We start from the raw sequence: 25,713 nt of genomic DNA, 5'->3' as shown, positions 1-25,713 counted from the left end.
GTAAATGTGATGTGTGAAATCAAATACCGCTCTCTCCCTGGGGGTTTGCGCAAGCCATAAAAGTTTGTCTCCTTCAAATGTGAAATAGAAAAGTCACAAAATGCCATCTTAATGAAAGAAATGAACATTTGAAGATCTGAAGTCTCTCATTCTTTACCTAGATTTATGATACAGAGTTAAACAGTTTTTTGAAAAGTTAGGATTAGTTTTTATATAGGATTTGGGAAAACAAGCAGTGTTGTGTTTGTAAATCTGTAAGCAAAAATATGGTCTTTTTGTCAACTTTATGTTGAAGTCCATGTCAGATAGAAACCTTTGGTCAACGTGATATTTTGTCATTTCAAGTCTTCCCTCTCCATACTGTGAAAAAGATTTGCTTTATCCACGTGAAATAGAAATCATTTCCAGGGAAAGAAAAATTACATGGTTTGAGCAATTAGATCACTATGCTTAGTAAAATAATGTGCAGAAACTACAGTGCTCATCACAACGCCCAACCTCCCCCTAGTTTTTTTTTTAATTAAACAGTATTAGTTTCCCATCAATATTTTCAAATATTGTGCATACAGACACATAATCACAGAATTTGAATCCAAAATATTAGTAACAAAAAAGCTAAAAGCTATCAAATGCTTACCATATGCCAGGAAATAGTATAAACACTTTACATAAATTCGCTCATTTAATTATTTGAACACTGACTGTTAGTATCCTATGATATAGTAAAATAGAACCGCGGACAGAATAATTTGCCTGAGATCACAGATTAAAAAGGAAAGAACAAGAATTGCTAAACCAGGCAGTTCTACTTTAGAACCTAGATTTTTAACTGCTATGTAGAAAAGGCAATAATCATCATGAAAGGAACATTTTTAAGGGACATCTTTGAAATAGTTTTGTAAAAATTGTTAGTTTGGGTCCCTATTATAGTCAAAATCCATTCCCAGTTTTACATCCCCAGAATTCCTCAAGCAGTGCTCTATACGTGGTAGGTGCTTAATAAATAAATCATAGAATTAAGTGCCTGAATGAGGCTATTAAGTCCAGAACTTGCTCCCCACACTGAAGATAATAAATGTGATGAGATCCAACTAAAACGTGTTTTTGTCTACTTCCTTAATAAATTAAGAAGTGTAAAACACTACACACTCTGGATTATATAAAAATGTTGTCAAACATTTTATTCCAATAAGCTAATTTTAAAGAATCTCACTAGGAAAACATGATATAATTTGGCTTTTTAAAATTGGGATGTAATTGCATGTATCATTCCGTACTTGTTCCTAATATAATAATAGCTATAATAGCAACCATCATCAACCAGCTTCTTTAAGTAAAGATGGTGAAGACCATAACTGATCTAAGATATCTTTCATGGATAAAGCACTTTAGTTTGAACATAATTGTCCTATGGGCCAGCTGTGTGCTATGGGATTTGTATGCCTTACCTCATGCATCCTCAAAACCACTGTTGGAAACAGTTACTACTTTTCCATCTTTGAGGAACTTAAGAAGCAAACTTTCCCAGAGTACCCTAGCTAGTAATTGAGTAATGGAGTTAGGCAGCTTGTCTGGTGCAGTCACTCTGGAAAACAGTATGGAGGTTCTTCAAAAAGTTGAAAATAGAGGCACCCTATGACCCAGCAATCGCGCTACTGGGTATTTACCCTAAAGATACAAACATAGTGATCCAAAGGGGCACGTGCACCCCAGTGTTTATAGCAGCAGTGTCCACAATAGCCAAACTATGGAAAGAAACTAAACGCCCATCAACAGATGAATGGATAAAGAAGACATTATATATATATATATATATATATATATATATATATATACACACACATACATATATATATATATAATGGAATACTATGCAGCCATCAAAAACCCCCCAAAATCTTGCCATTGCAATGATGTGGATGGAACTAGAGGGCATTATGCTAAACAAAACAAGTCAATCAGAGAAAGACAATTATCATATAATCTCACTGATATGAGGAATTTGAGAAATAAGACAGAGGATCATAGGGGAAGGGAGGGAAAAATGAAACAAGATGAAACCAGAGACGGAAATAAACTGTAAGATACTCTTAATCTTAGGAAACAAACTGAGGGTTGCTGGAGGAGAGGATGGGTGGGATGGGGTGGCGGGGTGATGGACATTGCGAGGGTATGTGTTGTGGTGAGTGCTGGGTGTTGTGTAAGATGATGAATCACAGACCTGTACCCCTGAAACAAAAAAATACATTATACAGTAATAAAAAAAAAATAACATCAGGCAGTTTATTCCTGAGTAAATACCAACCTCTCATTTATATAACAGGTAATCTTGAGCTTGGGGTGGAACTAATTATCTTTTATGTGTTATTTCACTTAATTCTCAAAAATCCATAAGGCTGATACTATTGCCATATCATTTTTATTAAGAAAACTGATGTATCAGGTATAGCTGTGTATGTAGATATATTTTTAAAGCATATAGAGTTACTCTTTTTATTGCTCGATAATGGTCAATGTGAAAAATCTTATGCATTCAAAATAAGTGAATAAAAAACTAATATATATGTAGATAAAATAATAATATAGATAGAAATAGAGGGAAATAGGAAAAACAATCTTAACTATCACTGATTAGTGATAAAATGGTACTTAACATTTTTTTGTTGCATGTAATTATGCATTACTTTTATCTGCAGAGCTTATACTTTTCATGATTCGAAACTCTAGACATACTGCTCTAGATCTTTTCTGAAGGATATTTACCTTGTTTAGAGAACATGTGCCCATTTGGACATACATATCGGCAACTCTGTATATCCCCCAAATACAATGTAATAGATTTTTGTTTGTTTGTTTAGGAAATAATTACTTAGAAGATTTTTTTCTCAAAGCATTAGATGTATTAGTAAAAATAGAGCAAATTAAGTGCAGGAGTTTTGTTAAATTTGGTAGATCCATACAGATAATACAATGTAGGTATTAAAATTATTTTTGTAATAATAATATGCTAGTGAAAAAAAGAGACAGATTTGATATACATACATCGAAATGTTAGCATTTAACTCAGGATGGTGAGATTATGAGTAAGTTATTTTTCTTTATTATCTATCTTTTAAAAGTTTTCTGTTATGAATATGTATTTTATAATAGGTAAGGAGGAATCTTATAAAAATAATATTTTTTAAAGTGAAAAAAATTGCTCAATTTCTTGTCCCACCAATAATAAACAGTCCTGCATAAACCGAAAATAACAATTCTCGGCCAGCTTAAGTGACTGGATGAGGAAGATGAGCCAACAGTTTATTCGTACAGTGGATAACACTAATACTTCTATTTTTACTACGTATTGTTTCTGTCACATCATTTATCTTCATAACAGCTAACGTATTCAACATGTTTGCTTCAGATACTGTGTTAAGCATTATCTCATTTTATCCTAACAGACCTGAGGAGTAGGATACAATGCACTTCATAATCTCACTGTCAAAGCCAAATGCAGTGGCCCAGAAGATGCATATAAGCAGCAATTCAGAAAGAATGACTTGATCCTGGAATAAATTCCGATGTAAAGTAGGACAAGGAGGCTGGCTGTCTTCCTTTCAACAATATGTGTAGTATGGTTCACACATTGTATATTTAAAGTAAATACCCAGTTTAGGATAGCATTCAAAATGTTAGAATGGAATGGAATGGTACAGAACGGAGTGGTGTATGCATTAGAGGATACAGGCCATGACTCTGTTTATTTTTACTTAAATATACAGCACAGCTCCTGAAGAGGGAAATGAAGAATTGCACAGTTGGCTCAATTAATGCAAACGAAATATCTCAAAGTCTCACAGGAAAAGGAAATAACAGTGAAGATGAGATGAGATTTCGAGAAGCTGTTATGGAACAAATTAACAACATGGAGAACAGAATCCAATATATTTCAGATACAGACGCCAATCTCATAGATTCAGAGCGTTTCCAAAATTTCAGTCTGGTGACTGATCAGAGATTTAATGAAGTCCTTCTCCAGCTGAGTACCTTGGTTTCCTCAGTTCAGAGACACGGAAACGTGATAGAAGAAATCTCCAGGTCATTAATAAGTCTGAATACCACATTGCTTGATTTGCAGCTCGATATTGAAACGCTGAATGGCAAAGTCCAAGACAATACACTTAAACAGCAAGAGGTAAGAACTTTTGTATTAGAACATCACATGCTGGGATTGAATCCGTCTAGATCCTATCTCCTTAGACATTTCAAGGAAACAAAATCTGCAAACCCCCATTTCAACATCATCTGACTTACCCTGATTTCTCTGCCAATCTTACCAGAAGGTTGTACGTGAATTTACCTACTATCTTCTCCAGGTTCCCAACAAAATGAGGGCTATTTTTACATTGGATATAGACTCTCTTAAGCTATTTTAATTCTATAAATCTTGTTATACTTGAGACTGTCTAAACCAATTATAATTTTTAGATTATCTTAGACCTAAATTTCTTCATCATTAAAGAAATGGAAACCTCATTTACATGAATAGCACGTACTCTACATTTGTAAGTAGTTTGTCATTCCCAAGAAGTAGACGTAAGTTTTAATGTGTAAAGATAACTGTAATTAAAGAGTTAAATTTTGAATAATACTCGCAACATTTAATTTTTATCATAGGGCCAAATATGCAAGATAAGAGAGTAAGCCGTGTTTAGACCAGCTTGTCAACCAAACTTTCACTGTAAAGGGCCAGATGTGGAAGTTTAGTCTTTGGGGACTGTAAGCTCTCCCCTATGACTATTCAGCTGTGCCATTGTAGTACACAAGCAGCCAGAGACAGTATGTAGACACAGGAGGGGAGCTGGGATCCAGTTAATCTTTGTTTACAAAAACAGACTTCAGCCCATGGATCATAATTTTCTCACCTCTGTTATAGACTGTCCTGTGGCCAACCTACCAGATTGCTTTGTATTGATGAGAAAGAAACTAAAAAGCAGCCCGTTATTTCAAAATTGTGGGTTTTTTTCGTTGCTAAATAATTATAATTGTTCCATTCCATGAAAAATAAGCATATGACTAAAATTGAACTACTGTTCTGAAAAAGTAATCTTTGTATTATCAAATATCTAAGAGCTAAGATTGTAATTAATGTGAAGCCTATAAAGTTTCTTTCCACCATTAGCTAAACAACGTTGGTATCCTGGTAGTAGATTTTATTTGAATAGACCCATTTTTGATTAATGAAGTTGTTTTCTGTATAGAGACAGTATTAACAGTAGTGGTTTTTTTAAAATGGCTGTCACTTATCGAGGAACAGTAAACCTCTAAAGTCATAACATCAGGTGAAAACCAACTAAATTATGGACTAGGGAACAGACAAAACCAGTTACGAAAGGCATAGTTTACATCTTTCTTTATAAGGTACAATCACTCAGGACTTTTGAATTTCACGTGATCCTGGTTTTAAGATGTCAGAAGACAATGGCATGGCCAACACCAGCCTTGATAACCCATGTCACCTCTTCCAAAATCTGACTGTGTTTCTCACACTGTTAATAAGCATCTAAGTATATCAGTTACTGTTGAAATATCAAGGACTCTGGGGCAGCTGGGTGGCTCAGTCAGTTGGGCGTCTGCCTTTGGCTCAGATCATGATCCTGGGGTCCTGGGATTGAGCCCCATTTTGGGCTCCCTGCTCAGTGGGGAGCCTCCTACCCCTCCCTCTGCCTGCCCCTTCCCCTGCTTGTGCTCACACTCACTCTCTTTCAAATAAATAAAGTAAGTAAGTAAGTAAATAAAATCTTAAAAAAGTATCAAGGACTTAGGCTATGGAAGGGTAGAGAGAGTCACAGGGTAGTTAACTGTCTACAGGACAGAAGAATATGGGAGACAAATAAAATTTCAGTTATGAGAGTAATAACTGATTAAGCTGGAGGGAAAGAGGACAGGAGAAGAAATATTACTTTACATAAAAGCAGAAGAGCAGTGAAACAGGGCAAAGAGAAAGAAAATGGACCACATGGACAGACAAGATAGTATTTGGTATTGCTAATGCCCCAGATTTCAGTAGAGACTATAGGATTTCTATAAACTCACATCAAGAGTTGAAACCAAATTGGAAACTGGAAGAGAGTAGAAATCTTGAATGTATTTGAAGTGCTAATTACTGGTAACAATCAAAATGTAGTGATCAGTGGACTCTTTGAGTTCAGATAGATCAGACTTATGTTTTTGAGGGGGTCTTAGCATTAGAAATGAAGGTAGAATCTTATGACAAATTTGTGCAACTGAAAAAAAGAAAGAAAGAAATGAAATGAAGGTAGAGGGAATGGAGGGACTTCCAAAGCTATCCCCCCCACCCCAGGCAGTAATCACTTGTAGAGATTTAGAAACTGGGTCAGGGCTAGTGTATGTATATGGACGGGTATATGTGTGCACACATGTGTTCATTGAAAACAATTTCAGACTCTCATCCCCATTGCTTAAACAATTGTATTCATCTTTGAATCTTTAGCCCAATGCAGGAATAAGTAAATTAAATGAATGCCTGAATCAGTAAGTGCTGCTTGAAGGAAAGACTTATGAGCGATACCAGCATGATGCCTATCAAGGACAGACCAAACATCAGCTTGAGGGAAAAAAGGTACACTAGCGCAAAAGGAAAGAGAGAGGTGGGAATTCATCATGTCCATTGTTGATAGAAAGAACTGTAAGAATGCAAAATTAAATGCCAGTTTCCAGCGGGGTCACTGGTGGTACAGTATGGAAGGCGTGTATGGCTGCTGAATAGGCTCTTAAAAAAATAATAAAATGCACTTTCCCTCTTCCCAGTAAAAATGATTTCAAGTGAAATCTGGCTAATAACGAACACCACAGGCAGCTTTCAAACGAGGGAACAAAAAGGCAGCTTCAGCTTTATGTGTGAGAAACATGGGCAAGTCCTGTTTTTTTGGTTGCAAAATCAACTGCCAGCCCCCCGCCCTCTGCCCTGTGACTATCTGGAGCCCCCAAGTGAAGTGAGCGTATTTTTCATGTTGCTCTGCTTTCCAAGCATCCATGCTCACATCCAAGCTTTAAAAGTGTTTTTCCAAATTGTATTTATTTTTCTTAAAGGTTTTATTTATTTATTTGTGGGGGAGGTGGGGGAGGGCACAAGCGAGGGGAATGGCAGGCAGAGGGAGAAGCAGGCTCCCTGCTGAGCCAGGAGCCCCGATGCGGGACTGGACCTGAGCTGAAGGCAGATGCTTAACCCACTGAGCCCCTCGGGCATCCCAAAATTGTATTTATTTGAAATGTTACATGAGTTTCAGGTATACAGTAGTGACTTGACAGTTCTATACATTACTCAATACCACAAAATGTATAGGCCCGTCCATGCCCATACATTATCACAGAATTATTGACTGCATGCCCAGTGCTGCACTTCCCATGATCATGACTTACACCATATGATATGGGAAATGCCAAATAGTCAGGGAAGGAGGAGATAGAGAGTAGAGACAACAGAATAGGGTTTTGGATTGGGGGGTGCACAGTTAGAGCAGTAAAACCCCATAAGCTTCTATATTTCAATGTAGGCCCACCGAAGAGACCAATCTAGGTTACCTTTCATTTCCTTTCAAAGGCTTTGCACCCTAACTGCCTTGACCCTCACCCCACACTTCAGCTTGTCCAGTCCAGTCAAGGCAAGTGTAATTTTCTCTTCGTACCTGGATTAGGGAGCAATATACCCCTTGCTTGTTTCTCTGTGCCAGCGGGCAATGAGAACACACCAGCAGGTAAGCAGAGATGTCCCTAGACAAAGTATGGAGCATACCACAAAGACAGAGGATGGGACAAAAGTGGAATAGAAAGACAGAAAATGTCACCAGAATGGATGAGAAGGTTTGCTACATCAGAAACAGCCCAACACCCAGAGGAAAACCAAGCCTAAATCTTGAAAGGAAAATAAAGACAAACATTGTCAAAAGCTTTATTAGGACTGTGTAAGTAACCTCATCGTAATTTGAAAAGCAGAGTAAGTAGAATGATTCATTATGTATTTACTCTTAACTCTGCAAACTGAAGGATGTTGAAGGTACCCGGCATTTGGGTGCAAAAGTAGGCACTGTTAGGGGATTAGTAGGGTTGAAAAAATAGTGCCATATATTTGGGGGCACCACGGCAGTACTGAACAGAGAGTTTAACATTTAGTTCCTCTGATCGGCTCTACTTCCCAGAAGCTGTCCTGTGGAAGCACTTGTACAAGTATGTAAGTATATATATATATATAAAATGTTGTTCACTGCAGCGTTGCTTAAAGATGTAAAAATAAAAAAGTATGCAGCTCAAAACTTGATCTCTAGCAATCTTAAATTATGCAAAAATACATTAATATAATTCTACTAAATTATTGAAAATAAGACAGTCTCTAAATACTTTCATAGGTAACTACCCTTAGTATATTATTGAGTGACAAATGAAAGCATGTTCTAGAATGCGATATGATCTCTCCTATTCACAATCTATGTATGCATGTATGTATATAAATATACACAAAATATATATGTATTTGAAAATATAAAATAGGAATGAAACCTCACAGATATAATAAAAATTAAAAGTAAGAGGGACACCTGGGTGGTTCAGTCAGTTAAGCATCTGCCTTTGGCTCAGGTCATAATCCCAGGGTTCTGGGATTGGCCCCCCCATCAGGTTCCCTGCTCAGTGGTAGTCTGCTTCTCCCTGTGCCTCTGCCTCTTCCCCTGCTTATGCTCTCTCTCTCTCTCAAGTAAATAAATAAAATCTAAAAAAAAAAAAAAATGGAAGTAAGAGATTGTTAAAATTCTAGTTGAGATTTTACTGAATGTGAAAAACTATGAGAATTATGATGTTAAAGTTTATTATTGCTATAAAACATTTTAATATACAAATTCTACCAAATTCACAGAATTGGAATATGTATCTATTCTAAGTACAGTGCAAAGAAATTTCACTTCTGCTAAATTAAAAATTATACATGATTTTTGTGTCATTTTTAGCATTTTGATATCTATATGTTTGGGAACCAAAGCGTACCTTGGGTATATTCAACTGATTTTATAGGGACAGAAGGTGCAATAATTCAGCCATTCAGTTCAAAGAGGACATGCTCCAAAACCAAAAATCAGTACTTTAAGACAGTTCTCTAATTTCCATATTCTTATTCCATAATGTTCTGTAATAATTTAAAAGAAAAAAGTACCTGGCTTTCAGGGCTTCTTAACCTTACAGATTTGTGGATGCTTGCTTATATTTCACAGGACATGAGTAGATTAGAAGAGCGTGTGTACAATGCATCAGCAGAAATTATGTCTATGAAAGAAAAACAAGTGAATTTGGAAGAGGAAATAAAAGGAGAAGTGAAAGTACTGAATAACATCACTAATGATCTCAGACTGAAAGATTGGGAACACTCTCAGACATTGAAAAATATCACTTTAATTCAAGGTAAAATATTTTCTCATTTCTCCAGAAAAGAATATATTAAAATACACTGTTATATGCAGAGATTTGGTGTTTGAAATCCTATGGTGCAAAATAGTTTTTAAGCGTATGTTTACTACAGATGTCCAGAGAAAGTAAATATCAAGACACAATGAGATAACAGTATTTTAATATTCTTTAATTGAAAGTGATAAAAAAAAGTCTTTCAGGTCTAATGAATCATTGTTCAAGCTATCCCATATTAATGAAGATGAATACGAGTTTCCTATAAGGCACCAAATTGTCTACCTGTCCACAAATCGATCTTGTTAATTCCGTTTTTCAAAACCTCCAGAGTCTTTTTTACTTCTTACCTGACTGTGTTATAAATTAGAAAGGTCTTTGAACTCTGTAAAATAACAAAATAACAATAAGTTTGTCAATTTCTACTTTGGTTGCTTTTGGTAAACCACAGTAAATTGAATCTTACCGACTTTTAAATTAATAGACACACCATACATATTTTTACTCTAGTTTTTATTTACATCTTAAATATTTTCTTTTATTTTACTTTGCTTTGGGTTTCTTTCACATAAAGAACCTTTTTTTAAAGATTTTATTCGTAAGTAGTCTCTATACCCAACAGGGGCTCAAACTCACAACCCTGAGATCATGAGTTGCAGGCTCTACCAACTGAGCCAGCCAGGCATCCCAAGAAGACTTTTTAAAAAATGTGCAGCCTAATCATTTCTTTTCACTGTACTTATTTCTACCATCTTATTTTGTACAGTTTTTGTCCAGTTCTATGCTCTGTTTGCTTTCCTTTCTTGTCTACTTTCAGATGGATTGAGATTTTTCCCATTGAATTTTTCTTTCCACCAAAGGCACCAAAATTTCTGGAGACTTTCTCATCTATTTCTATTTGATTGGCGGTTGTCCTTGAACTTTATCTTAACAAAGTCTAACGTTGATCGATATCTTCACCTTGATCCTAAATACACAGGGAATTTTAAAAACTTTGTCTGATGGCCCCTTTCTCTTCTTTTCTGCTGTTTTTGAGTATACTTTATTCCTATTTTATGTAGTTTTTTAAAAAAGCAGGAATTCAGTCAGTATTGTTTTTCTTACATTATATAGACAACATTAAAATTTGCACGAGTTTGCCAATTTTCCCGTCTTCTAAATGTGCCTCAGATATCACGTCTGGGATCATTTTCTTTCTTCCTAAAGTATATCTTTTGGAGGTGCATTTAGTGAAAGTCTAAAAGGTGAGACCTTTTGGTTCCATTTTCTCTATTTTGTCCTTGATCTTTAAAATTGTTCTTCTGCATCCATATTTCTTAGGTTGACACCTATTCTGGTTATTTCGAACCGTATTTTGAGGGTATCTCCCTGGCTTTTGGCTTTCCTTGCTGTTTTAAAAATGACTGCCAATCTGCTTGTCATCCTCCTTGTCTTCATTACCAGCAATTTCACTAGTTGTGTTTTTATATTGATAATTTATTCATTTGGCATTTATTTTTAGTTCTTATATTTATGGATTTAAATCCAGAATAAATTCGGGAGAGTTACCAGCTTCAGTCTCTGACTATTGCTTCTTGTCACAACCCTCTCTATCCTTTCTTCTGTCATTCTAATTAAATTCATGTTAGATCCTTATTCTGGCTTCCATGTCTATTAAACTCCGATTTATAATTTTAATATTTTTATTGTATTAGTAATAAACAGAAATCCATGAGATTTTTGTTATATAACACTAATTTAGGAAAAAAAATCCTTTAAGTCTAATATCCAAGTGTTTACTAAAGTGTAAAGTAACACCAATTGTTTATTAAAAGTGTAAAGCAAGTCCCAGAAAACTATATATAGTACAGTTTTGTTTCAAATGCTTACAATTAGCAAAAGCAAATAATGTGAATTTATAGATGCATACATATGTAATAAGAATGCTGGCTTGTGAAGTGCAGGAAAGCCAGTGAAGAAACACAAGACTCAGGTTTATGTTTAACTCTGAAAAGGAAGAAGATGAATGCGATCGGGGAGCACCTAAATAGAGATCTATTTCTTGATTTGTGACATCACGGGGGTATTCTCCATTTTATTGTGCTTTATAGCTTACTTACATGGAATGCATTGCATGCATTCTTTAATTATTATATTAACACAGATGACAAAGAGAAAATTGAATTAACCACATTCCCTTTAACAGTTAGACAAGCTCCACTTCGGATTTCAAATAAATATCCAAAATTTTAGAAATCCAAAACCAACCCCTTGATTCTTGAGCATCCTACCCCATCCAATTCTCCGGATCTGTTGCTTCCCAGGCCTTATCAGCCATATCATTATCCAGCTAGTTACACACTCCAAGATCTCGGAAGCTGTTACTGATGTCTTTCTGCCACTTTCCTCCATCTAGGAGTCCTGTTAACTCTTCTCGCACACATTATTTAAATAAAACCACTTCTCACTATCTCGTCTGCTGCTACACTAATTCAAGCAACTATGCTTGTCTGATGCACTACATCAACTTCTCAGTTGTTCCTCCTGATTCGACTTCTAATTCATTCTGTATTACGTAGAGCAAGAGAGTGGTATTTTTAAAAGTTAGTAGATGTTTAACTCTCATGCTTGAGCCCCTTCCATATTCTTCCCATTGACTTGGAATAAATCTGAATTCTTACTTGGTCTGGAACTCGTCTACTTATCTGCCCTCTTTTTCCCATTTCCCCTCTGACACTCCTTCTGTCTGGCTTGGAAATCTGGAAAAATGAAAGTGCTACTTAAAAGTGTAAGTAACGAAGGAGGAAGTATTAGTTTCACTTCTTGCCGTCCTTAATGTGCTCTAGACTCCCACTCTCTCAAAATGTTCTCCTCTTAGAACTCCACTCCTTCTTGGGTCCACTCAAAAACACCTTTTTGGAGATCATTTTTTTCCTCCCCCATCCTTCTGTGTCATCATTTCCTTTAACTTCCTCCCAGTACTTGCCACTCATGAAGTTGTTGAATATACACATTGGCTTATTTGTTCAGCATTCATTTCCCCGAATCGCATGTGAGTTCCGTGAGGTTGAATTTCGTGTCTCTTGTCAATCTCTCCCTACCCAGCACCCGTTAGAGGGCCTGCTGTACAGTGGATGAGCAAATATATATGTATTGAATAAATAAGTGAAACTAGCACTTCCTTCTTACTGAGTCATACTTTGTAATGACAGTGTCATTTTTCCAGATTTCCAGCATAGCAATTTTGTTTTTATTCTTTCTTCTGAAACTGCCATTAGTTCTTAGATTCTATATCCTCTATCCTCTGGTTGTTTCTTTATATTCTTGTGTAGACCTTTCTTACCACCACTCTACCAGATTATTGAAATAGTTTCCCAATCATTTCCTTCCTCATTTCTTTCTTTTCAGACTGTAATCCTGTCTACACTGTTGTTAAAATGAAGTCTTTCTGAAGAGAAACCCTAGATTATAAGCCTAGCACTTCCTCCTACATTTCTCTCTGTGGCACTCAGGGTCTTCTATAATATGTCTTTTAACCACTTTTGAATACCTTATTGCCTCCCTCTTCCCTTTTTGATACCAAGTACGTCCAGTGATTTAACTGTGATTCTAACATACCCAGTACTTTTTATATCCTGCTTTATGCCTTTGCCTTCACTTAAATATCTTACCTTCTATTTCTGTCTGAAAATACCATATCTCTCATTCAGTGTCCATCTGATATGTGAAGCTTTCTCTAGTCCCATCAGAGGAACACTCTTCCTGACATCTGTATCTTCCTTTATACTAAACAGTTATTTTTTCATCAGAGAAATTGTCACATGGTAGTCATCTCGAAAAGTACCTTACATTGTCTTCTAGAGAAGTGTTGGCTCTTCTTGGAATTAATATATTCCTTAAAGTTAGGGGCTATTTTTTATATTCTCTACCACATCTAGGCATAAAAGAAATTTTTAATAAATACTTATGAAACTATAACCCGAAAAAACCAAATTGTACAAATTAATGAGTGCCCTATCATTTGTTGGTTGTAAAATTAGCATCTTTGTGTCCCCCCTTTTGATATTAACAGTTGCTAAGTAATCATGAAGATAAAAGAGACAAAAATATTTGGACACATTTTCAAGTAATTATAGTCATTAGAGTCCAAAGGATTAAATGGAATTTCATCACTGCAATAGTGAAGTAGTTTGGTAGGGGGTGAGACATAGCATGATTTAAAGAAATAAAGTTGGTGAACATTTGAGGAGAGAAATTTAGAGAAAAAAAATACAGTATGGTTCAGTGTGAGAAAAGATAATGTGATGTTTTTTGAAAAGAAATTTTAAACTAATTTTCTTGCCAGGATCTAAAAGCATATTTATATTCACACATAAACATATTCATGTCAAGGAAGAAGAAGAAACAATTGATAGAATTTAAATTTGGAGATTTATGCAACCAATTTCCATGATTTTATTTTTTTTTTTTTTTATTTTTTTTTTTTTTTTAAAGATTTTATTTATTTATTTGTCAGAGAGAGAGAGAGGGAGAGAGAGCGAACAAGCACAGGCAGGCAGAGTGGCAGGCAGAGGCAGAGGGAGAAGCAGGCTCCCTGCTGAGCAAGGAGCCCGATGCGGGACTCGATCCCAGGACGCTGGGATCATGACCTGAGCCGAAGGCAGCTGCTTAACCAACTGAGCCACCCAGGCGTCCCAATTTCCATGATTTTAAAAATAAAAAATGGTTGTGGCTTTAACTACTATGTAATAGAAAAATTCATCCCAGGAATTATGGAAAAACAGACGCCAGGAATGAAGTCCATTAAGTTGGGAATAGGATAGCCTAGAAGGTCAGGAAAGAAGTGGTCTATTTCTGGTTTTATCCAACTAGCTTTAAGACCTTGGACTTTTGGACTTTAAGGTCTTACTCTTTCTGACCATCCTGTATGTGTGTTTGACTAAGAAATCTTTAAGGCCTCTTCCAAATTAAAGATATCTAAGTCAATATGCATGAAAACTAAAAGGGAAAAAAGAGGCACATTTAAGTAATAATAGCCTAGCTATGCGTAGCAATAGCCTAGAAGGTGTGGTAGATTTCTATGATGACAAGGAAAGAATAAAGTAGAAAATGTGTAATCATAATGAATAGGACACAGAGACGCATAGCTCTGGAAATTTAGGCAGACATTATTAGTTCTTTGGTATCATCTGAGGACTTTAAATGCTAGGATGTGCCTGGGTTTGCTTTTCTAGTGAACTGTGTAATTTTGATTTCTGATATTTATGGTTACTGAGTATTCTAAATCAGTTCTTTTTGTGGTGATGTAGAAATCTTAGTTTTCCTTTAAAAAAAAATCATAGGGAGGGAGCTAAGTAGTGGACTTTGTATGTGTGTTTTATAGAGGAAGTTGTCCATGGCAAATTACGGCTGCAGCATTTACAAATTATCCCTGGAACTTCGCAGTTAGATGGTATTAAATTTGAAGAAAAATAGTGTGAATTCTTAGGGCTTGATAGTAATTCAGAACAAAGGTAACTGCAAAGACACCAAGTCTCCTGACTTTTAAGTTCTTCCTTCTTTCTTCCTTAACATGGCAGAATAGATAGCTGTATTTCTATATATAGTTGATAGACATACTTTTTTTTTTAAAGCTGGAGCTGAAGGAAATATGAGGGTGAAATAGACACAATACATTCAGACCAGATAAAAATCTCTAGACTAGTTCAAGTGCAGGATGATTAGGATGTGAGCTACAACAGGGATGGAGAGGAGACTACATTTGGAAGGTTGCCTGATAGTGTTGTGTTGAGTGTGTTCTCAAAGGTCTACACAGAGGGGCGCCTGGGTGGCTCAGTGGGTTAAAGCCTCTGCCTTCGGCTCAGGTCATGATCCCAGAGTCCTGGGATCGAGCCCCACATGGGGCTCTCTGCTCGGTGGGGAGCCTGCTTCCTCCTCTCTCTCTGCCTGCCTCTCTGCCTACTTGTGATCACTGTCTGTCAAGTAAATGAATAAAATCTTAAAAAAAAAAAAAAAAAGTTCTACACACAAAGCTAAGAGAAAACTGGTGTATAATCTGGGTACTTCTATTCACCCAAATATGTAAAAGACACTGAAAGTATTTATTGAGATACTTCCCACATTTTCTACTCAGGAGAAGAGATATAACAATGTATAAAAATGAAACATAATAAGTGAGATTAATGTTACATGAAGAATAAAATAGCAGTACAAATGTAACAGCCAATACACCTAGTCAGAATTCTTTAAGGCCTAACTGATTTTCTTACTCTGGGAGTCAGAAACCTGGTATCAGTATTTTATATAAAAATACATGGGGCGCCTGGGTGGCTCAGTGGGTTAAAGCCTCTGATTTCAGGTCAGGTCATGATCCTGGGTTCCTGAGGTGGAGCCCCACACCGGGCTCTCTGCTCAGAGGGGAGCCTTCTTCCCACTCTCTTTGCCTGCCTCTCTGCCTACTTGTGATCTCTGTCAGTCAAATGAATAAATAAAGTCTTTTTTTTTTTTTAATAAATAAAGTCTTTAAAAAAATACAGAGAGGGAGCTTTGACTCCGAGTTATATAAAATAACCCATGTATTTGTTATGGTTGGATTAATTCTCCAACGTTAGAGCTGTATGCAGTTACTCTACAGAGTTATCTGCAAAATAATTGAAACGGAAGTGTTTCTAAAAGAGTTCCATCTCTTACTGGCTGAATAAATGGTGAAAACTCTTAACCACAGAGGCTAAGAGCCGAGATCTAGTCTGTCAGTGACTTGTTTCTTGTCTCACACATGGAATGTCTATGTCTTGCTTTAGAACTTTAATTACTAAATCAAAATCTTTCCTAGTACACTTTTTTTTTCTTTCCTCCAAAGAAAGAGTGGATTTCCTTCCTTTCAATTTGCTCAGTAAAATGCCGGCTGCAAATTGAGTCTGTCTGTCCTGCTTGCCCTTAACTTTGTCACTGTGTAGAGACAAATGAACAGCAGTCATGTTCATGGTTGTGGAGGTGCAACTCCTTCCTGATGTAGAACCCTGGCATTTCTTGGGCAACATCTAAATATATGTCTCCAACATGAAGCTATAGCTTCGGGGAATTTGTTTGCACATGATCATGTTACTGGAAAAAAAAAAAAAAAGCAGTCAAACAAAATAAAAAGTACACACAAAAGAAATAAATGTTAATAGTTAGTCTCTTAAGATCGAATTATGAATTATATTTTTCCAGGCTTTTGTATTTCCTGTAATAAGTAGAGTTGCTTTTGTAATGAAAGTACAATAAAATATTAATGCCCCACAATGCATATGAAGAGAAAGGGGCAATGTGCCATTGAGAATAACAATGATATCCTGAAAATTGAGTAACCAGGGAAGGAAGGTTCTACAATCCAAGTTGGACCTTGAAAAATGGAACAGATCAGAAAAATGGAGAGAAGCCGGGACGGGACTTAGAACATGAACAGAATACACTTTTTCATGAGATAATCTTTATCTGTTCATGTGGGCTTCTCTTCAAATTCTTCAGATATTTTACTCCCCCACCTAATTAAAATGTGTAAGCAAGTGCTCATCCATCCAGTGATGCTAAAGAGAGTTGTGCGTCATATTTGGGCTATGGATTTGGCCAAATCACAGCGACTGAAAATGCCTCTTTTAAAACGTTGCTGTTTATTATTCTGTGGTATATCCAAGCTCATTTCTTTCTTTTGGAGTTGAAAAGAAAATTGCAAATTGTTCTGCTTGAAGGGAAGGGATTAATACTTGTCCTGTGCAGTTCCGTGTGGAAGAGGGAATATTAGCAGGGTAACTTTTAAGTTCCAAACTGCCAGGGGTGCCTGGGTGGCTCAGGTCATGCTCTCAGGGTCCTGGAATAGAAGCCCGTGTTGAGCTCCCTGCTCAGCGGGGAGTCTGCTTCTTCCTCTGCCCCTCACCCCACTTGTGTTTTCTCTCTTGCTTGTTCTCTCAAATAAATAAATTAAAATCTTAAAAAAAAAAAAAAAGTCCAAAGTGCCATCATTCTCAAGAGGCGATCACTAGATATCCATTTTGCTGGGCACAGAAAATTCAAACGACTAAATCAGTATTGATTAAATTCAGTACTCAGGGGACACTTGGGAAATTGTGGGGCCAGGTAGTCAAAATTGTCCCTGCAACCTCTCCAACTGATTTTATCGTATCTGTATCTATTTAGGGTTCTACTTAATACAGCTACTTAATACAACTCTAGTTGTAAACGATGCAGGCATTGGGGTGCTGATCCCTTGTACCCTTGAAAATGAGTGTATAACTTCTGAGTCCCCCAACACTTCCCTAATAGCTTACTGTTGCCTGGAAGCCTTAACTGTAATAGTCGGTTAACACGGTTAAGAATATAGTATGTAAGACATTTAACATAAAAAATATTCTTTTTTTTGAGAATTTTTTTAATTATTTTTTTTATTTTTTTATAAACATATAATGTATTTTTATCCCCAGGGTACAGGTCTGTAAATCGCCAGGTTTACACACTTCACAGCACTCACCATAGCACATACCCTCCCCAATGTCCATAACAACATACAAAATATTCTTAAATAAAGCTAGAAAAAAGAAATATTATTAAGAAAATCATAAGCAAGAGAAAATATATTTGCAGTACTGTATTGTATTTGTCGGAAAAAAAAATCTGTATATGAGAGGACCCACCATCCAAACCCATGTTGTTCATTTTTATTTGAAAAGTGTTCTTTCACTCATTTTCTCCTTCCTACCTTTCCCCAAGTCTCTGCCTCTTACTCAGAATTCTCTTTCTTTTTCTTTTCTTTTTTTTTTTTTTTAAGACTTTATTTATTTATTTGACAGACAGAGATCACAAGTAGGCAGAGAGGCAGGCAGGGGGCTGGGGGAAGTAGGCTCCCTGCTGAGCAGAGAGCTCAATGCGGGGCTTGATCCCAGGACCCTGGGATCATGACCTGAGCTGAAGACAGAGGCTTTAACCCACTGGGCCACCCAGGCGCCCCTCAGAATTCTCTTTCATCTCATTCTCTTCATCGTTCAAATTACGGTTCCTGGTCTCTCAAAGGCATCTCAACCATTGCTGCTCCCACGGATCTGCATGTCTCTCAGAGATGTGAGTTAGTCATTTCCAACAACATGGGTTTTGGTTGTCTACTATGTGTGCATCACACATGGTTTATACATCCTCACACATTTTCCACATAGCATCTAAGTCCATACAGTGGAATCTGCCTATGTACCCAATACTAAGGTGAGTTTATGGCATCATTGACTCTAGGTCTTTTCTCTGCTCCTGGGTTATAAGAACCTAAAAAAGTGCTGGGCACATGTAAGTATGTATGAGATAGCTAGGTTGTGTATTTCTGGTGACCCTGCATTCAGGAGGGTCAATCTTACTTATTCTATGCTACTGTACAATAAACAGAAGACTGGGTTTACTTGAAGAATTGTCTTGAAACATGACATATGCATTTTACCATTGTTTTAAAACTGTGATCGGAAATTGTCATTTATTTTTTAAAGGTCCTCCTGGACCCCCTGGTGAAAAAGGAGACAGAGGTCCCGCTGGAGAAAGTGGTCCACGAGGCATTCCAGGTGCAGTAGGTATGGAAATAATAACTACTTCATCATATCCTCCAGGGCCCAGTAATGTACATGTACATACGCATGTAGGGGAATCACTATCTGATTTGTCTCCTGTGGAGTGCATGTGTGTTTGTGTATGTGTGTGTGCGAAGGGGGAGAGTAAATGTTTTCCGGTGGCCTAAGCACTATCATGTACCGAATGTAACTGACTTTTGCTTTTTGAAGAAAGTTTGGCTTTAGCCAAAGCCACCACATGGGGTTTTTTCATATGTTGGGGGAGTGCTGTCTGTGTTACTGATCGCGCACAGTATATGGCATCCCTAGCTTTAGGTCACATGAGAAGAATATGAAGATCATCTTTGCACTGAATATATATGCATGACACACATACACAGATGCACACATATGTGTGTGTGCGCATGTGTCAAAGGAAATTGGATTATATTCCTTACATAGACCTTAACTGGACTATACCTGCTTAAACCCACAAAATCTAAATGTAAATATTGACTAGAATACAGATGACTTTTACCTTTGCTGTCAGCTACTCTCTGTATCTTACTTAGAGCAAAATTGTCTTAAATTATTTTCCTCAGTTGATGTTGTAATCTTGAAAGCAATATTTCGAGAGAAGATAATAGAAGACAGAAAAGGAGAAAGAGCATGAACTTTCCTTGCTCTCCCCAAAATAGAGGAGACAATAGCAACAACATGATTGTCATGTCATTTTTGGCTAGAAATCAAATACCCACATGCACTTTGAAAGTGGGGAGTTTACTGCATGCCTTAAGTATAACTAGAATGGTTCATGCTGCCAAAACTATGTCTAAATACCATGTACTTCATCCTATTCGTCTGTCTTTTGGTTATATAAAATGTTCTTCTTTCTGATCAATACATCGACTAGCCCAGCTTATATAGAAAAATAGTATTTTAAAATGAAAGACTTGAATTTGACACCTCTCTGACCTTGACAGCATTATGCTTAAAAACCCAGTACATTGTTCACATTAAAAAAGATTTTTAAATTATTTGACATAATATCTATAAATCTATTTATATGATTATATATGACATATATAATCGTGTATGTGTGTGTGTGTGTGTGTGTATGCATATATATGTATATCAGGTGGGTTACTGGTATGCCTTTGAAAATATTGCCAGGTAAGAGTCTTTATTCAGAAAAGTCTTTCTACTTGTGTAGCACTCAGGAGATCCTCGCAACGGTGCACTCATGTCATAGCAGGGGAAGTAACCAGCATTCCATCAGCTGTCAGAGCTAATACTGTCAGAGGTCTGTCAACTCCTCCATTACCAACCGCAGTTGTCAGAGCTTTCTAACTCAACCACAGAAGTTCAGTCTAGGCGCCAATTTGCTGCACAAAGTTTCATCTTGGGAGCAGCTTTTGCAACTGTTTCTGGACTATGGATGTGTAAAATAGAAAGAGGGATTTAAAAGTTCCAGCGTTTCTTAATACCCTAAACAGATCCCACTGCAAAGCTGCTTTGATTCCTTTTAGTGAGGGGTTAGTCTGTTGCCGTTGGTGCTGCTCGTTGGCACAAATCGGCGTTACGCGGTTTCTCATATAGGAGTTAGATTTTGTTGTTGTAGAATAAATGGACTCCTGGATGACGAAGTTGCCGTTTGCTGTAGGGCGCTGCAGCAGAAGTGCCAGGTTACTGGGCATCTCTCCTTGAGGAGTCTTCCCTGCTTAATTGCTGCATTATGTTTTGTTCTCTGCCAGATTGCCTAATTGCCCGGTAGAAGTACCGGCATCAGGAATTAAAGAGTATACGATGGGCAGTCATATTTCTACTTCCTGATTACAGAGAGTTCATTCAAACCCCACCTGTACTTCTAGCTGAGCTCATTACACTCAGTTTGACCAACTCAGAGTCCCCTAGATTCACAACCATGTTATGTAAACCTGAGAAACTTTTAAAGGGTTATTCAAGTGGCCCGAAATGATTAATGCATTAAACATACTATAGCAGTTACTCAGGCACTGGGCTGAACATTCTGTTAAAATTTGCTTTATCTCAAAAATAACATAATAGAGGGGTGCCTGGGTGGCTCAGTGGGTTAAAGCCTCTGCCTTTGGCTCAGGTCATGATCCCAGAGTCCTGGGATCAAGCCCCGCATTGGGCTCTCTGCTCAGCGGGGAGCCTGCTTCCCTTCCTCTCTCTCTACCTACCTCTCTGCCTACTTGTGGTCTCTGTCTGTCAAATAAATAAATAAAATCTTTAAAAAAAATAACATAATAGAAATTCTATTTCAGAGTGGTAGTTCCTTAAAAGTGTGCCAGGTTGGGGCGCCTGGGTGGCTCAGTGAGTTAAAGCCACTACCTTCGGCTCAGGTCATGATCTCAGGGTCCTGGGATGGAGCCCTGCATCGGGCTCTCTGCTCAGCAGGGAGCCTGCTTCCTCCCTTCTCTCTCTGCCTGCCTCTCTGCCTACTTGTGATCTCTGTCTGTCAAATAAATAAATAAAATCTTTAAAAAAAAAAAAAAAAGTGTGCCAGGGAGAATGACCTAGTGTCTTTTACTCAACAACATGTTTACTGAGCACCTTTCCTGTGCCTGATGCCCTACAAGGCCTTGTGGATCACATACTCAGAAGTAGAGAATTTCCACTTTGACAAAACCCTCAGTATGATAAGTAATTCTGTAAGTGATGAATGTTATGGCCAAGGATTCCCGATCTCATCTGAGATCCTTTGAGGGTCACTTTCTGGGCTATTCTCCTAGGGTAGCAGTGCTTTGAAGAAAGGACTCCTGGTTCGATCCTAAGGTCTCCTTTTTGTAGGCCATCTGCTGGGCTGTTTCTGCCCACTGGGATCCATACCAGGGTAGCCTAACCTGTAGGCATGGGAAGAGGCCTTGAGAGGGGAACAAAAGGCTCCATTGGCTACAAAATTTTGATCACCTGGTGCTGTTTACTTTTCTTCCTTGGCTTAAATTTTCCACCATAGGAATCATGCTTCTGGAGGAGAAAATGAAGTCTATCCTAACTGTGCTTATTGTAGGATGGGAACTGTTTTTCATTAATCTTTATATCTACCCATGTCTTTACCCCTCCTCACCCCTTCTGTGAATCTGTGGCCCAGAAAGATCTCTCGCCTAGCCTTCAACAAGGATCACGCTCCCTAAATATACATATGAGTAAGGAGCATTGCTGGCTGTGTACTCTCACTCTGTAAAAAGCAGGTTTCTTCAGGACGTAATACATTGTGCCCAAGAATCCAACAATGCCCACAAACTATGTGCATTTCATTAAATAAAATTAAATTTAGCAGCCTTGACAAAAAGCTGGTGAAAGTAATGATTGTGTCATGAAGAAGAAAGAGAAGGGGAATAATTAGAGGGGGAGGAAATCACTTACCATATGGCAGGCACTTTTCAAATGTTTCACACTTATTAACTCTCCTCACCGTCACATCAGACTTACGATGAGGGGTAAACAATGCACCTTTTTTAGAGAAGCACAGGGAAGTTAAATGACTTGCCCAAGAGAATCAGCAGCTGTAAGTGGCAGAGCAAGTCTTTGAACCCAGAAGGCGCCACTTCAGAGCCCTGCTCTTCTCCAGTCTGCTGGACCACAGAAAGAAGCCCGAATAGAGAAGCCTACAAACCCAGGATACGGGACTGATTATCAGACCAGCTTTCCATCAATGGTTGACTCTCTCAGGTCTTCTGTTTCTGCCTCTACAAAATGACAGATGATGTGTCAGGTTCCTGGAAACACTAACCTTCCATGACTGGGATTCTGTGTACTCAGCTTGCCTCTGGGTTAGCAGCGGGTGTCAGACCCTTGCCTCTTGCCATAGGTTATTGTAGAACATTAGCTAATGGTCACTGGAAAGGCTCAGAGAATCTGGTCTCTGGGAATAAAGTTCAGTCATGGTACTTAACATTTAGGGGTCATATTTTCAAACATGACTAAACTGGTCATACACCTCCATACAGAGCTTGCCTCAACATCTCCCATAACAGATGTCTAGAGAGCAAGTGATTTCTGTGAAAGTATCACATGTACCTCATTTCCAGACTCATTTGTTTGCCCACTGACAATGCGACATAATTCCTAGTTGAGCAGCTGTATCCTGAGTATCCTTGTGATGTACTCAGGAAGCCATCTTTGGGGGGGGGGTTCTTCCTGATCCGCCTCTCTTAAGCAAGGCATCCTCTATTGCATTTCTCTATTTTTTTCTAAAATTATCATCTCCAAAATTACCTTCCTTCTTTATTTGTTCACTTTCTTGCTATAGTGTCTCCACACTGGAAGATCTGTTCAGATCAGGACCTTTGTCATTCCAGGAACGAGCAGGGACTGGTGTAGGTGTGCTCAGTGCATTTTTGTTGAATTAATGGAACAAATGGTAAAAATGGATGTCACCAGTGAGTGACACTCTATAAAGAGTAGGGACTATTCTAAGATTTAAAAAATATAAGAGAGGGGCACCTGGCTGGCTCAGTGGGTTAAAGCCTCTGCCTTCGGCTCAGGTCATGATCCCAGCGTCCTGGGATCAAGCCCCGTATGGGGCTCTCTGCTCCGTGGGGAGCCTGCTTCCCTTCCTCTCTCTCTCTCTGCCTGCCTCTCTGCCTACTTGTGATCTCTGTCTGTCAAGTAAATAAATAAAATCTTTTAAAAAATCAGAGAATGTAAAGATGATGTTTTTATATGTAAATTTGAGCGACAGATCTTGATAACTTTGAGTATAGAGGTCTGACTGTCTTGCTTGGATAATGAAGACAGATAGAAGAATTACAATCAGTCAGCCTGTCTTGAGAAGTGATGTTAGTTCTTTCTTAGGTTGTATGCTATGAAGTCCAGCTAACAGATATAACAAGGGGGAGAGTGTGTGTGTGTGTGTGTGTGTGTGTGTGTGTTTGTGTGTGTTCAGTATGTGAATCTATCTATGGATGATATACAGATATATTGTTATACATATGTAGATATATACATTTGTATTTTAATACATATATATGGTTCATGAATATATATACATATACATATAAAGTAATACGTATTGAAAAATTAAATTCAACTGAGATAGCCTAATTTTACTAATATTTCTAAACATAATTTATCATTTTATTGCTTTGGATCTCTGCTTAATATCTGTTGGAATCAAAGTTTAGACTGGGTTGAATAATATTTCTTAACAATTTAAAATATACCTAACATTTCTTAGAGAACAGTTAGCACAATTTTAGCTGTCTATATGAATATACCTCAAGAAAAGATTTTTTCTTTTTTTTTATTCAATTAATATGTATAAGCCCTGCCTCCTGGAACTTATAAACTAATGACAGTATATTAAAAGATTGATATTAGAAAAAGATGCATAATTTTTAAATTTTTCATAAAGTGCCTCCCAAGGAATTAACTGAAAATTGAATTAATGGGATCTCTGTGAACTGACAATAACATCTAAAATGAGATTTTTTTAACAATAGTTTATTTCAAACTGCTGGGCTTCAGGATGAAATATTTTATTCTAGGGAAAATAACACTTTTATATGCAGTTTTCAAGGTCACCACAGTAATTGGGGGAGGGGGAGAAAGACTGCTTTTGTTTTAGCACATAAAACCTGGGTTTGTATATTTATATAATATATACCCATAAATGAATCTTCATATACTATATGTACATACACACATGTATATATATATGGTTACATTATTGTTTGGGATTATAGTAGAATATGTAAAATCACATGCATAGAAGAAAGATTAATATATTCCAGAATTTGGACCCAAATTTTATTTTTTTGTGTATATATATATATATATATCTACATATATATATGTAGATATATATCTACATATATATATGTAGATATATATACACATATATATATGTAGATATATATACACATATATATATGTGTGTATATGTGTAGATATATATACATATACATATATATATTTTGTATTTCTCATTGCTTGAGTTTTGCTTTCTTGGAAATAAATTTTAAGAGTTCAGTTTCTGCCTTGTACATTTCGAAGTTACCATTTCAGCTACAGCAAAATCCTGCCATTTGAGGATTCCCAATTGGACTGCATAAGCCTTCCAGTCAAAACTCCCAAGATTTAAAAAAAAAAAAAAACTCCCAAGATTTTTCTTTTCTCATACATTCTTATTTGTAAGAGCAGTATATTGTTTATTGAATATCTACCTTGTACTAAGTGCACTAATGTTTCTAATAATTACTTGTATTATTTATCAATGTCACACATGAAATTTGGGGAGGGAATACTATCCCTTCATTTGGAGACTTGCCTATTGCATATTCAAAACTAAATTGTTTCATTATACTCACAAATCTATATGCAAAATGAATCATCACTGCTGTGTTTTTCTTCATTAACCATGTAGGTCCTCCAGGTCTCAAAGGTGATCGGGGAGCAATTGGCTTTTCTGGACCTCGAGGATTCCCAGGGCCACCAGGGAAGACCGGAAGGACAGGTATTGTGATAACATATATTTTCTTTGTATACCAAAAGCAATGACCATCCTAGTAGGAATAGTAGACTCACATGAAGTTTATTTTGCGGTCTGAAACATTTTGAAACTAATTTTTCTCTACCTGAGGAAAGTTTCTATGCCCTAAAGGAAAATAGTCTTTAAGAAAGAAAAAAAAAAAAAAGACTACAGAGGATTTATAAACTCTACCCAGCCATAAATCACATGAAGAATGGTGTCTATCTT

The 25,713-nt window shown here is 37.0% G+C and overlaps 1 protein-coding gene across 2 annotated transcripts in view; it reads left to right on the top strand.

Moving 5' to 3' along the window:
* The window catches only part of MSR1 (macrophage scavenger receptor 1), a 79,484-nt gene that overhangs the window by 14,771 nt on the left and 39,000 nt on the right, over positions 1-25,713 (top strand). For both annotated transcript variants that reach the window (XM_080796886.1, XM_080796887.1), the window contains exons 4-7: positions 3,765-4,177; positions 9,264-9,450; positions 18,933-19,013; positions 25,381-25,470. In XM_080796886.1, coding sequence (XP_080653012.1) covers positions 3,765-4,177; positions 9,264-9,450; positions 18,933-19,013; positions 25,381-25,470 — 771 coding nt within the window. The remainder of the gene's footprint in view (positions 1-3,764; positions 4,178-9,263; positions 9,451-18,932; positions 19,014-25,380; positions 25,471-25,713) is intronic.

The sequence above is a fragment of the Martes martes genome (assembly GCF_963455335.1).
Source record: "Martes martes genome assembly, chromosome: 2".
Lineage (NCBI taxonomy): Eukaryota > Metazoa > Chordata > Mammalia > Carnivora > Mustelidae > Martes > Martes martes.
The sequence above is the reverse complement of the archived record's forward strand: the minus strand, read 5'-3'. Positions and strand labels throughout refer to the sequence as shown.